Source organism: Phoenix dactylifera, chromosome 2 (genome assembly GCF_051530095.1).
Source record: "Phoenix dactylifera cultivar Ajwa chromosome 2, Ajwa_hap1_PhDact_Kaust_v1.1, whole genome shotgun sequence".
In the NCBI taxonomy this organism is placed as follows: Eukaryota; Viridiplantae; Streptophyta; class Magnoliopsida; order Arecales; family Arecaceae; genus Phoenix; species Phoenix dactylifera.
Window position 1 is genome coordinate 31131585 of NC_143191.1, and position 15422 is coordinate 31147006.

General features: G+C 40.3%; 1 protein-coding gene across 1 annotated transcript; it reads left to right on the forward strand.

Annotated features, from left to right (window-relative positions):
* The first annotated feature begins 5172 nt into the window (after positions 1-5172).
* LOC120111859 (DNA-directed RNA polymerases II, IV and V subunit 3-like) lies at positions 5173-10205 on the forward strand. Its single transcript, XM_039129918.3, has 3 exons — positions 5173-5824; positions 6358-6595; positions 9744-10205. The coding sequence occupies exons 1-3, from the start codon at positions 5355-5357 to the stop codon at positions 10005-10007; spliced, it is 972 nt and encodes a 323-aa protein (XP_038985846.2). The 5' UTR covers positions 5173-5354; the 3' UTR covers positions 10008-10205.
* The last annotated feature ends 5217 nt before the right edge of the window (positions 10206-15422 follow it).

Consider the following 15422-nt stretch of genomic DNA (forward strand, 5'->3'; position numbering starts at 1 on the left):
TCATACTTTGAGGATTGTGGAGACAAAAAATGCTAGATTTCTTGAAAATGACCAAATCAGTCGGAGTATAAAATCTCAAAAAAATAATTTTAAGAAAAAGCAAACTCCGTATAGTGTACAAGATTCAAATAAGCAGCCAATGATTCCTTCATCTATTATTAATAATGATTTGGAGGAGGATGAGTCTGCTATTAATGTTCGACTTGAATCTGTGCCAATTATTACTGAAAATGTTGCTCCAATTATAGAACCAGTGGATCAAGAAGCAGCTTTAAGAAGGTCATCAAGAATAAGGAGATATCCAATTCCACCAGATTATATAGTATATCTTCAAGAATATGATTATGACATCGAAAATATTAACGATCCAATAAATTTTTCACAAGCCATAAATTCAGTAAATTCCTCCAAATAGCTAGATGCTATAAAAAAATGAGATAGATTCTATGGCTAAAAATAATTTTTGGAATTTAGTTGAACTACCTCCTGGGGCTACTGCAGTACACTGCAAATGGGTTTTTAAAACCAAAAGAGACTCCAAGGGCAAGGTAGAGCGACATAAGGCCAAATTTGTGCCAAAAAATTTATTCAAAAGGAGGGTATTGATTATCATGAGATCTTCTCTCCTATTTTAAAAAAGAACTATTTAAGGATAATTATGGCTTTGGTGGCTCATTTTGACTTAGAGCTGCACCAAATGGATGTGAGATCTGCATTTCTTAATAGAGATTTAGAGAAAGAAGTTTACATAAAACAACCTGAAGGTTTTGTTTCAGAAAGACAGAGTCATAAAGTTTGCAAGCTAAATAAGTCTATATATGGACTCAAGCAATCATCCCGACAGTGGTATCTTAAGTTCAATAACGTCATTTCTACGTTTGGCTTTATAGAAAACGTTGTTGATAGATGCATATATCTTAAGATTAGTGGGAGTCGATTTATTTTTCTAATCCTATATGTAAATGATATTTTGCTTGCTAGTAGTGATTTGGTATTGCTTAGGAAGACTAAGTAATTTCTCTTCAATAATTTTGATATGAAGGGTATGGATTTTGATATGAAGGATATGGGTGAAGCCTTATATGTCATCGGCATTTAGATTCATAGAGATAGATCTAAGAAAAAAGTTTGTCTATCTCAAAAAGCCTAGATTAAGAAAATATTGGAGAGATGTGGTATGGAAAATTCCAAACGAAGCCCGGTGCCCATTACTAAAGGCGAAAAGTTGAGCAAATCATAATCTCCAAGAAATGAAACTGAAAGGAAGACTAAGTAATTTCTCTTCAATAATTTTGATATGAAGGATATGGGTTTTGATATGAAGGATATGGGTGAAGCCTCATATATCATCGGCATTGAGGTTCATAGAGATAGATCTAAGAAAAAAGTTTGTCTATCTCAAAAAGCCTACATTAAGAAAATATTGGAGAGATTTGGTATAGAAAATTCCAAACGAAGCCCGGTGCCCATTACTAAAGGCGAAAAGTTGAGCAAATCATAATCTCGATAAATGAAATTGAAAGGAAACATATGAAAGCATTATCATATGCTTCACTAATTGGGAATTTAATGTATGCTCAAGTCTGTACCAGACTAGATATAGCATATGTTGTGGGATTACTGAAGAGAGTTCAAGCTAATTCAGACATGGAACATTGGAGAGCTGTAAAGAAAGTATTGAGATATCTTCAAGGGACTCAAGATCATATGCTTACATACAACAAATCTGATCTCTTAGAGATAGTTGGATACTCAAACTCAGACTTTGCAGGATTTTCAGATAGTAGAAAGTCAACATCAGGTTATATCTTTCTACTAGCAGGTGATGCATTCTTATGGAAGAGTTCGAAGCAAAAGATGACAACTGCTTCAACAATGGAGGCTGAGTTATTGGCATACTATGATGCAGTTACACAAGCTATTTGGTTGAGGAACTTTATCACGGGCCTACAGGTCGTTGACACTATTTCAAGGCCCATAAAGTTATTTTGTGATAATTTAACAGTAGTTTTCTCAATAAAGAATAACAAGATATCCAATGGAAATAAGCACATGGAGGTGAAATATCTTATTATAAAGAAAAAATGTGATGGCCATAAAGTTTCAATTCAATACATCAATACTATGCTTATGTTGGCAGATCCTTTGACCAAAGCTGTAGCCCCTGGATTGCATAAAGGGCATATCAGTCAAATGGATCTTTCTGTATAAATTAATTGATGTATTATTGTGTACATTTCAGATGGTTGTAAATTACATTTGTTGTATTTTCTTCTTTAATTAATTTATATGTTTTATGCATACTATGGTAGCAGAAATTGTTGACCAAAGAATGAATTTCATGAGAAGTTCATTCATAAGAGTTGGGCTATGCAGATTTAGTGATATAGTGATCATGGAAGGTTATACGCCAATCAAATAGGTGTTATTTCCGCCATGGTTTGTATTATTATTCTCAAAGTAGTCAAACATAAAGTTTGCCCAAATTGATATCAGAATAGAAAGAATATATGTATAAAGATTATAAAATTCAAGTGCTAAGGATATTTCACTTGGCAATATGATCCAAGTGGGAGAATATTGGGATCCCGTCAAGTTGTGGCCCACATTGACAAATGGCATTAATATGGTTCAAGTGGAACAATGTTGGATCCCATTTAATTAAACCTTGATCCTATTTAATTAGAACCCACATTTTGACAAGTGTCACTTGTAAATTCTGATGATCACAAGGGCATTAAGATAATTCCACAGTAGTGAAGAGTTACCTTGATGGGGGGTGGTTCTATATACACCCCCCCTATTGCTAAGGACACCCCCCAAAAACCAAAAAAAAATACCCAAACTAACCTTTAGTGTAATTACCATATTGCCCTTGAAATTTTCTCAGTACACCCCCCTTCCTCCTCACTGCCGCCTCCTCCCCTCCCCCTCCTCCTCACTGCCGCCTCCTCCTCCTCCTCCTCCGCCTCCCCCATCACCCCTCCCCCTCCTCCTCCTCCTCCCCATCCCCCACCTCCCCGTCCTCCTCCTCCGCCTCCTCCTCCTCCTCCTCCGCCTCCCCCATCACCCCTCCGCCTCGTCTTCCTCCCCCCCTCCCCCCGCGCCCGCTTCCTCCTCCTCCCCATCCCCCACCTCCCCGGTTTCCTTCCTCCTCCTCCCCATCCCCCACCTCCCCCCCCCTCCCCGTCCTCCCCTCCACCTCCCCGTCCTCCCCCTCCACCTCCCCCTCCACCTCCCCGTCCTCCTCCTCCGCCTCCCCCCTCCTCCTCCGCCACCTCCTCTCACTCCTCTTCCCCCACCTCCCCGTCCTCCTTCCTCCTCCTCCCCATCCCCCACCTCCCCCTCCGCCTCCCCCCGCCTCCCCGTCCTCCTCCTCCGCCTCCCCTCTCCTCCTCCGCCGGCGAGGTGCTCGTTGCTCGGGAGATGGCCGGGGAGGTGCTTGAGGCGAGGTTTTTTGGGCGGAAGGGAGAAGCCGGCGGGTGTTTTGGAGGGGAAGAGCGGGGTGGGGGGGTTTGGGGGGTGTAGAGAGCAATTTAGGTGAGGGGGTGGGAAGGGTGGGGGGTAATTTAGGAATTTTTAATTTTTTAGGAGTGTCCTTAGCAAATGGGGGGGTGTAGAGAGTATTTAATTTTTTTTTAATTTTTGGGGGGTGTCCTGAGCAATAGGGGGGGTGTATATAGAACCACCCCTTGATGGGGGGTGACTTTTCACGAGTAGATAGCTATAAATAGCATGTTAGACTCTTTCTCTAAGGCACGCATTAAGGGCTTTCTCTCCAGAAGATCCTTCGCTGATCTCTGTCCAGATCAGAGCTATTTTCGGTTGATCGCACGGATCAGATTGCACATATCTCGAAATTTCAATATGGATTTAGCGAGTCAAGGTATGATTTATGATTTATTAAGTTTAATTATTCCATCAGTAAAATAACTTTACACCTAGAGGAAATAACCTAAAATCTATAGGTATTTTTTTCTTTTGATTTGATATCATGGTAAATGTATCAAATAAAATAATAGTTAAATGAGAAAAAGGTCAAAGGGAAAGGGGAAGCACATCGGCCAGCAAAGCTCATTAGTTCCTTTCGAAAGTGAGACATGGGGAGAGATTAACGCAGAGCAGCATTCATTGTGGGGTGGCACCAAGGCCACCAGGGCGGTTCCGGATGACCCTCTCAGAGCGAGCGGCGAGGATTTTGTAAATGGCGGCACATAAAGTCTGGAGAGGGGAGATGAGAAGAGGCGGATCGGTCCAGCTTTGGGTCGTGCCAAAAGCTAGCCCATCTACATTCCTCGAGCGGCCGAGCAAAATCAGGCCTGATTGTTACTATTGTGCATGTATCTTTTCTCTTGGTTTTCCTAATGCAAGGGTTTGCAGCCAACATATATTGTGACTAGTGGAGAATGGTGATCCCAACAGAGCAGAGCAGGGGTGTTGATTCTACCTATTGTAAGGGTGTTGATTCTACCTATTGTAAAATTGTCCGGCTCATATATCGATTTTTCATCCATTTAATAGCAAGGTCGAATTTGAGTTAACAAATCTTTGATCGGCTATATATCTGATCCAACCTATATCTGGTCCGGATCCAATCCGATTGCTGCTCCTACACCAAAACTCTAGCATGCCTAAGCCATAGAAACTTTCTACCATAAGATTCTGTTGAATTACTAAAAAAAATGATGAATGGAGTCCATGATTTAGGTCCATTTGCACAATATAATTTTTTTTCCCTCGAGCAAGATGGATATGACACGATAGACTTAGCGATTCACGTTGAATGATTGGTACAAGAAAACTATTTTTAGGCCATAGGAAAAAACTATTTATCAAGTATGAATTTCGAAGTCTACTGCATATTGTATTTTGTCTCGGTTGGAGCAAAGTAGACCTAAACTGCATACACACACACACACACCTTCCTACGAGTAGCTAGATTGGAATTCTAGAACTCCAATTTTTTTTTTTTTCTGAAAAAAAAGAGAATAAGCTTGTAGTCTTGTACAGACCACTCATCATGAGAGGGAGATGATGCGGAGCAAGCTATGATTGTAGTTTGCTAATGTAGAAAATTGACAACAAAGTTTGGATGCTTATTTGAAATTGACATGCCTTTTCCTGGTAATATGATTAATTGTATGTCCTGTACAATGAGGGCTCATGGATGTTAGGTCTCTTTGCAATATTAGTTTGTTTTGATGGAAACAACATTAGCATGGTGTGAAACTTTCTAGACTAGCCCTACAGTTCCCCAAGCCTCTTATTTCTAAGGGTAGAGTGAGTCGGTGGGTGCGCGCGGCTGTCCTCGTTGATTTTCGATAGGGGCCGAGAGAGAGAGGGAGGGAGACGGGATGGCGGAGCGGGTGTCGTACCAGCGGTTGCCGAAGGTGCGGATCCGGGAGCTGAAGGACGACTACGTGAAGTTCGAGCTGCGGGAGACGGACGTGAGCATCGCGAACGCGCTGCGGCGGGTGATGCTGGCGGAGGTGCCGACGCTGGCGATCGACCTGGTGGAGATCGAGGTGAACTCGTCGGTGCTCAACGACGAGTTCATCGCCCACCGTCTCGGCCTCATCCCCCTCACCTCCGACGACGCCATGCGCATGCGCTTCTCTCGCGACTGCGACTCCTGCGACGGCGACGGCCAGTGCGACTACTGCTCCGTCGAGTTCCACCTCAACGTCCGCTGCGACTCCGACCAGACCCTTGACGTCACCAGCGCCGACCTCCGCAGCACGCTCCCCAACGTCTGCCCCGTCGACGTCGCCCACCGCGTCCTCGCCTCCGCCGACCCCAACTCCTACGACTCCTCCGACCAAAGGTAGCACAACCAAATCGCGCCTCTTCTCTTCTCTTCTCTCCTCTCCTCTCCTTTGATAGATGGATGGTGGCCACCGTTCCAAAACCACTCTAAACCCTAACCCTAGCTCGAACCCTTTCCCCCCCCTTTTTTCCCTTTAAAAAATCATTCCTTATTAAACTAGTTCCCTTTCTTTCTTTTGTTTTATTGTTTTGGGGAAAAAATTGTATAGCTTGGAGCATTGGATATTACTTGTTGTCCTATTACGCCTATTTATTGGTTAGTTGAATCGAGATTCACTGATACCTCTTCTCTTTTCTAGCCCCCAGTGCTTAATAAACCCTAATTCGTATCCTTTACCTTTTCCATTTTCTAAACCACAACCAGATTCCAGGAAAAGAGATAAAGAATTGCAAACGTTGGATGGATTTGTGGTATTGTATTTATAATTAGCTCTGGAATGCTTAGACAGTGATAAGATATTGCGTAGTCTTGCTCGTGTGTTTCAGTTCTATTATAAGCACTGTATAATATGGTACATCTATTAACTTTAGGGGCATACTTATCGTGAAGTTGCGGCGGGGGCAAGAATTGAGACTGCGAGCAATTGCCAGGAAGGGGATTGGGAAGGACCATGCGAAATGGTCACCTGCTGCAACTGTTACTTTTCTGTATGAACCTCAGATTCATATCAATGAAGAGTTGATGGAAACTCTGACACTCGAGGAAAAAAGAGCCTGGGTTGAGAGCAGTCCTACAAGAGTCTTTGGCATTGATCCGAGTACCCAACAGGTGGGCTCCTCTTTACTTTTCAAGTTAACGTGTGGGAAAACTGCATGACTTCAGTTCTTTTCTCTCTTGTGAAATTGGTGGTTATAATTTGGTATGGGCTGTTTATGGATGTCTTTGGGTCCCCTTGACAATTCTATGTGCTGCAGAGTTTTGCTTTGCCGTTGCCATGATGTTGAATTAAAACTCTTGCGAGTTCTTATTTTGAGGATGTTGGCGTCTTGATCTTTTAGTTTTGTAACTAGGCTTTGCAGATATTGTCTGCAGTAGGACTAACACATATCAAGGCTTCCTTGTTTGTATGGGTTTTGATAATTGTTGTAAATATGAGTTTCAATCATGCAATTATGCTTGTTGACCTTGTACAATATTGTCATTCATATAACTGTCTGAATGCCAGTATGTTCTTGCATTCATGTTCAGATCGAGGAAAATAATTGTTTGCATGGTATAAGATGCAGTGTTTAGACACAAAACAACTCATGTTCTGATACAACCATTGCTTGAAAATTTAGTTGGCAATTTTTTTTTTTTGTTCCATTATCATGTTTTTGCTTACTCTCGCTCTTCTTGGGTTGAGGTATTACTGCTAGAAGAGTATATTAGTAACTATGGAGTGACTTGACAGTTGACCAATCTGGCTGCACTGGGTGATGTCCTTTCTAGACAATTTGAAGAGAGTTTTAGGGAAATTATTAAAGTAGACAAAGGTGAGAAAAGGACACTACTAGGACTCAAAAATTAAACAAGTCTCCACATGCCAGTGCGGTCAGCAGTTATTGCCTTGAAACTATTTTTGAGGTTGCAAATGTGCCTCTCGGGGATTGTTGGAAGAAAACATTGTGATTACTCTTTGAAGCCAACTTTTTCAGTACTCATCTCCACAAAACTCTTCCTGTTAAATAAGATTGTGGTAAGCAGGTAAATCATGGAGTCATTGAAAGTCATCCTCTATGGTCCACAAAGTCCATTTCGTTGGATTCGAGTGAAGAGGATCTCCACTTCAAGCTCCTTGAAAGTTTGATGTCCATGTCCTTGGCAAATGATAATGACCAGGCACGTCATATGGCATCCCAAGAGTCAACATTAGCCAACCATATTTTCTAGAACTAAAAGGAAGTAATTCGAAGTTCTAAATTCTGGAATGAATATTTAACATAGGAGGGCAAATGTTAAGCAATATGAGTAAGAAACGTAATGTGATGGTTGGGGTCTAGTTGATTCATGGCCTGTTTCCATATCTGTCATCCACTCCCAAAACCTAGGCACAACTTCCAAAGTTGTTTGTCACATGAATCAATATTTGTGGAACCAGGAATTAAGAAGGCCATTATTGTGCTGAAAGGCTTTGCAAGTTGCAGGCGTTGTAGTTCCTTATTTGACTTTTTCCCCAATGTTTCTCTTCAGCTGAAAGAATGTGGCTAAATTCAGAGATGTGCATAGTTGGGAGGCCCATGCTAAGGACAAATTTGGTCTTCAACCACAGGCTGGAGCATCCATGCCTAGATCATCCTTGTAGAAATCCTAAATAGGAACCAATTCGCAATGTTATGCAGCACGATGTCCCTATAGATGATCTGTATATGCATGGAGAAGAAATCCACTGCTTCTAACCCCTGTTCCCATATTACAATTGTACTCTAGAGAGGCCACAGGGGCTGGATGCAATGAGTTCATTATCACTGACATTAACTATTGAAGAGGAAATAAGACAAATGATTTTGTTGTCTTATATATGAATCTACAAATTGCTTTTTGTGTATCTGGTATATTGAGAAATATGTATCAAGATTGCCAGTCATCATCATGCTCAATGAACTGATTATAGTTGCATTGATTTGTTGGTTTCAGATTTCATATTGGGAATTAGTTGCCCAGTCTACCAATGTTCATTTATAGTGGTGGATCATGAAGGCACTCCCAAAGCTTAGTTCATCTCGTTGTTGATATTCTACTTGAAATGTTCTTTTAGAAATATCGAAGCAAATCAATACTGGCTGCTGAATTTATCTAATGCCCATAGTGTTCGACATGGAAACTGAAATGGTTTATGCTTCTACTTCAATTGGCAATGACAACTATTAAGTAAGATATTCTGTTGTTAATCTCTGCCTATGACTCTATGAATATTGTGACAATTAATAAGAGCGTGGAATGTATATGATGTTTTGTTGGCTATGGACATAGCACCTTAGTAGGTTATATTAGAGGAGTTTAGGCTGTTTAGCCATGCCATAATAGCTGGATCTGGATAAGGCTTATCATCTACGGAAGAGTGAGCACACTCTTCTTAATTTATGTCTGTATAAGGACCCTTCACATTCTGTAAGCGTGCCTGTTTGTTTTGTCATTCATCATGCTCTTTCCTTACACATGGAATCTCTTATAGGCCCTTAAATACATGTTACCACAAATCCTCCAGTCCACATAAGGCCTTTTTTAACCTGTAACTACCTTAATGGCATCAGCTTTACATTATGTGCAATCAGCCCTATCAGGGGAATCATTAACATCATGGTCTGTGAATACATCCCATAAATTATGTGCTGCAGCATTTTATCTTCTCTGTTTACTTGTTAGAGTAAATTTGAAGATTCAATACAGGACCTCAGTTTGTTCTTGATCTGGGAATGGATTGGACAAGTTGCAATGCCAGGATTTGAAACATCACAGTTCATAGCTGAAGATCTTTAATTATTGACTTTTTTTTATCGTGAAGATGCCTATGATATTCTTCCTTGCATCTATTGAGTTTTATGCTTGACATATTATTTCATGTGGATGTCATTGCATATGTTCATTGCAAAGCAGTAGGTTTTTGTAATACATCATAGGTCAATTTTCTTTTAAAGATGTTTAAGATTGCTGCAACTCAGGTATATAGGAACTGCTGCTTGGTTGTGTCCTTCTATGCTTTCCATACAGTTGCTTGCAGCTGAATGGACTTACACTGCATAACAATGAGTAATTTGATTACTTCTTGATAGGGGGTGGCAGAACTATTATCCTCAACAACAATGGTCCATTCAAATAGATCTAGCTTAAATGAAATATAGTGATCGTGCACAATTTTTCATGGTGTGGCCTATCATTTGAAACTCCAGATTTTGACTACAATATTTGATTGTGGGTCGCTCAATTTATGTATCAGGTGGCGGTGGTTGATCCTGAGGCATACACCTATGACCAGGAAGTGATCAAGAAATCAGAGGCTATGGGGAAGCCTGGACTTGTTGAGATATATCCAAAAGAAGATGGCTTTATCTTCACTGTCGAATCAACAGGTGCCATCAAGGCTTCCCAATTGGTCATCAATGCTATAGAAGTCTTGAGGCAGAAGCTCGATGCAGTTCGTCTGCAAGAAGATGATTCTGATTTTGGTGAACTGAGTGCACACCTTCATGGCGGAGGCTAATGATTATGGCTTCTTCAAGTTTTGCTGCTCTAGATGCAATATTTGCTACTATTATGTCAGTGTGAGACTAATCATGCCAGTATTGTAGTGTTTAAACTGTTTTCCCGCGATGCTACATAGGCAGTTTGTCACATCTTTCTTAACCTTACTACATATAGCCTACTTGGGTACTGCACCACAGCTACAGTACATTCCTCATTTTTTGCCTCTTGCATCTCTAGTAATGTTGTTATGAGTCTGCTCTGACTGTTATCTTGGGCATGAAAATTCATATGCATGCATTCGTTGCATTTGTTGCTTCCTGATCGTGATGACTTCAGGAGCAGGTGAATACCATTTTGTTCAAGGCCAGTATCTTTTTTGAGGAGAAGATGGGCAATGCCATCAAAGTTTATGGAGATCATGAATTATAAAGGCGGGACTGCATCCAAATTGGTACCCAAACCATGACCTGGTACCCAATTCCTGAAGACTTTGGACCAGTTAGTTCTTCAAGGCTATTGAGTGTATGAGAGGATTAATTTTAGATCATATCTTGCCTTGATCCTTATTTTATCTCGGCTTTCCAAGTGATGGAAGTTGGTGATTTGTTTTATTGTGGCATGAGGTCTAATTCTGGAAGCAGTTTCCTTAACCGAAAATGTGGTGGAGCCAAGTAATAGTGGGATGTTGATAGGCTGTCTTCATAAAATGCTTTCAATGGTTCGTCCTCTTATATATTTAACTGCATCTAGATGGAGAAAGAGGGGGAAGAAGGGAATTCTGTTATCGAGTCAGGCGGCCATTGAACGCGGACCATATAAAGCACTAGTCTTTGTTAAATAAACACCAATGAAGGTATTGATGTTATTTATCAAGCTTGAACCTTGGTATTAATACAAGGTAGATCAAATTCTAAGCCTTTCAGAGATTGTCTCATCTTTTTGATTATAGGAGTTTACCCCGAAAAAAAAAATGTTGGTTGCTTTGAAGAGGGCAATTGGTGTTGCTGATTTTTTTCTTTGATGTCAGACGTGTAATATTATCCCTGTGAGAACTTTGCCCAGTTAAATTATAATCTATGTCCAAGGTAAAGCCTCATACTTTGTTATGCATTCATCTGAAAATCAGTTTTTGGTAAGCTGGCAACGGTAAAACTAATCAGCAGCTCAGGATCTCACTGCACAAGCTGTTACATAGAAGCATGAAACGGTAACTGTGTAACATCATGGAGTGACTTCTCTCTCTCAAGAAGAAAAGAAAGAACCGACCTTTTTACAATAAAAACAAGGCTGCATTTGCTCTTATTAGTACATTCATGGCAGTTTTTTTGGGTACAATAGAGGAGTCAGAGACTAAATAGAATTACATAGCGAACTAATAGCAACATAAGGGAGTATATCATAGACACAAAAGAGATGAGTAACCAACCAGCGACAACCATAAGCGCCTGCGACAAGAATTCGAGTCAGGGATAGAGGAAGAAAGTCTTGTTGCTGAAAACAACCAAATGACAGAGATGATGGAGGCTTGTCTTGCCAAATCTGCAGGCATTGAGACAGAAGACTGAAGAAAGTCGCCTGCTCCTTGCTGACCATAATAACCATGTCAAATACGCGGACATAGCTTGAGCCTGCCATCTCTACCTTTGCCTCGAACGTAGAGTGCTTTAGGGCCGGCAAAGAATGTGGCACAAACTGGCTGCTGCAAATAAGACTTGAATTGGTTCCAGCACTGGACGGCAAAAGGACAAGCCACCATTACATGATTCAGATCTTCAATACCATCTGCACAGAGACCACAATAAAGATTGGCACCAGATAACAAACCCCTCTGAAATAGAATTCTCTTTGCATGGAAGTCGCATCCATAACAACTTCCACCAAAAAAAAACATAGAAAACAGACCCTCATTGGTACAGTCAACTTCCACACCTTTAGGATAATCTATTATAGCCCCAGGCAAGCTGTTCTGACCATGAATGTTGCGTCGAAGGAATTCTGCACCCCTAGTGTTAGACAATAAGAGGTGAATGAGAAAATAGGCTCCAAAGTGACCTACTTGAAAGGTTGCTTCTTAAAAGAAATGTGTCTCTTCAAAAAGAGATGCATCTATTCATTTGTATGGATGCATCTTTTTATTGCATCTATTCATTTGTATGGATGCATCTTTTCATTTAAAAGACATGACTATTCGTAAGGATGTATCTTTTTATTTGAATAGAAAAGACATACCTCTTCATTTGGTGTCTGTTCTGAAAAATCACCATGAACTCTATAAATAGAGTCTTCCTCCAACCATTTTACACACTGAATTTTTCAATTCATCTAGTTCTCACATTCTAGAGTTTTTAGAGAGCATTAGTGAGTTCATTCAAAGAGAGTACAAAAACTCAATTTTTGGTTTGCCGTACGAACAACCTGGTGTGCTTCTTTTGTTTGTGAAGATCATTGTATCCTAAGATGCAGATGCTCAAGAGATCCAAAGCATCTGTGTGGAGGGCGAAATTTATCTTAAAGACATAATGTCAAATACTAGCCTTGATCTTACATAGTTGAATCTTTATTTAAGATTAGATTTATTTTCATTGATTTATTATTCAATTTATTTTATAAATTCACAATACACACAAACCACACCTGGTTCAACATTTCAGCTGAAAGGGAGGAAGGCAATATGTGGGTGTTCCATTCCTTGTTAGGTGTCAAGAAAAGTATTGACAGGAAGATCCAAGCAGTCAGCCTCTATATTGATCTACATAGGCCAGTGACTTAAGGAATGGATAGTCCCTCCCGAACCAACGGTCCACATATATTGAGATTAAGTCAAATATCCATATTGGCATAGCTTATTCGGTATACGGGAGCAACATCTTGGCCTCCTATAAGAAATACCAAGGTTGCTGCTAAGGAGGACAGGCCCAATCCTCCTCCGTCTTTAGAAGAACATAAAATCTCCCAAGCAATAAGATGAAGGCTTCTTCTATCAGATGGATGACCCCATAGAAAGGCTCGGAATTCCTTTTACAAGTTAAAGCATGATTGAAACAGCCACATAAAGGCAAGACATTGGTACAGAGGACAGCACAGCCTACAGAAGGGTGTGCATATACCCACTAATATCTTAGTTTTGCTGCCACTTTGTCCGATAAGTAATTGTAATGAGCAGCTTTCAATTTTGAACCCAATAATATTGGAATACCAAGATATTTCCATACCCTATGCATAACTGACATAGGAATCATGCTCTGAATTTGTCTTTTGATATTAGTAGGTGTGGAGGGACTAAAACTAATTTGGGATTTTGCAACATTAATAGCTTGACCTGAGTAATGGATGTAAGCCTCAAGAAGTATCTCTAAAACAATTAGACTCTTAACAGAAGCCCGAGCCCACCAAGAGACAATCATTTGCAAACGATACGTGAGAAAGAAACTAGGATCCTCCTGATCTCGGTTGATAAATATACAATAATTTACTCCCAACAGCATCATGCAAAATCCTGGAGAACATCACGGAGTCGAGAATAAGTAAATAAGGAGACTGCCTCGGGCCACACAAAGTGTGAAACTAAGAGGTAGGAGACCCATTTATCAATAAAGCATATTTAGGATGCAAAATACGAGCCCGGATCCATTGTATGAACCGATCATGAAACCCATATTGAATCAACACCCGCAATAAAAAACTCCACTGAATCAAGAATTTATAGCATTTATATCATGCAAGGTGCGGCACTTTAGACTCTAGATAAAGGTCTAACCAATGACCCATAGCAAACATTGTATCCAATCTTTTTCCAGACTCTGGCCAAACCCAATCTATTGTTGCACCAAGTAAATTTAGGACTCTGGCCGAACCCAATCTATTATTGCACCAAGTAAATTTAGGACCTGAAACCCTAAATCGATCATCAAACCCAAAGTGCTAACAAAGGCCCTCTGAATCTTCAGCTTGTAGAAAACAATTAAAGTACTCCCTCGTAAGCAAAATGGGAAGCCTTAAGGACAACATTCGGCAAAACATTCTGTATAAATCGACGTTGTATCCGACGGGTGGTAGCATACACGACACCCATAACCCATGCACATAAGACCCTTGTGAGGAGTGATTACACCACACACCAATTGCCTATCTGTGTGGATAAAATTAAGATCTTTCCGCCATGATATGATAATATCCCCAGACAGACCTACCGAAAGCACCATATATATACATCCCATAGAGGCAAGGAGTCTCCACAATACAACAAAAAGAAGGCTGATGCTGTTATCACCATGGGAATATTGTGTGAGGATTTTGTCACCATACTATGAAATAAAATATATCATTGTAATTCTGGTAGATATTCATAGTGCTGGAATCAATAGAGTTTGGGGTAGGCAGAGGGCTAGTTATTGTCATAGTTAAGCCAGCCACTAAACAGGTAATAGAGTTGTATTTGTTTGGACTTTAAATCAAATTCATCAGGTAGCTAAAAATTATTTTTGGATGGGTTGATAGGGCTGGAAACTTTACTGTTGTTTCACGGATTCTAGGTGGTCCAGGGAACAAGGGTAAACATGCAAGTTGGATAAATGGGACGAGTGCCGAGACCAAGAATGTTCCCTACCAAAAATCTCCTACCATTCTTTTAATCAAACTTGGCATTGTAGAATCTTGTAATTATATTTCTAGGTTCTAACGCCAATCCAAGCAACATATTTTTCACATCGAACCCCCAAAAAGTAAGATTGTTTGGATCCTAATTCCTGCTGGTAATCTGCATCTTGGCACATATAATATATAAGATAGAAAACATAAAGATCTATCATCTATGCTAAAAGAGAAAAATGGAACAATATATGGTACAACTAGCTTTAAATGTTGGAAATTTTCTGAAGACGTTTTGTTTTCTGGAGAAACAGATGAAATGTCCAAGTACAATCTATTTTGATACACCAAAAATGAAAAAACAGAGAGAGAGAGAGAGAGAGAGAGAGAGAAATTACCATCTGAAAAATTGAATATTCTATGCTTCATTTGCTAATCCCAAATTTTGAAGTTTCTGAGGAGTGTGTGCATGTTTGTACGTGTCTTTTTATATTTATCCTGTTATTCTTTCGCATGCAATTGTGATCGCAGAGGAGGATATGCCAAAAATCTGACCATCGGTGATGGGAGCTCCCTTTGTACGAGTGCATGAGACGGCACTTGCTGAATCGCAATCATCTTTCTTTCCGAGAGGACTTGAAGCCCAACAGAACACTTCCGTGCTGTTGGGCCCATTAAGTCTGGCTTCAAGCCCAACAGAAAGTCCTAGTACCCTTCCTCACCTCCCCTGTTTCTTTACACCCAACAATCCATAAGAGTTTCCTTACAAAGACTAATTAGCATTAGGACTAAAACTGAATCGGATATGAATTGGATATCAGTATCTACATTTACAAATCAGATA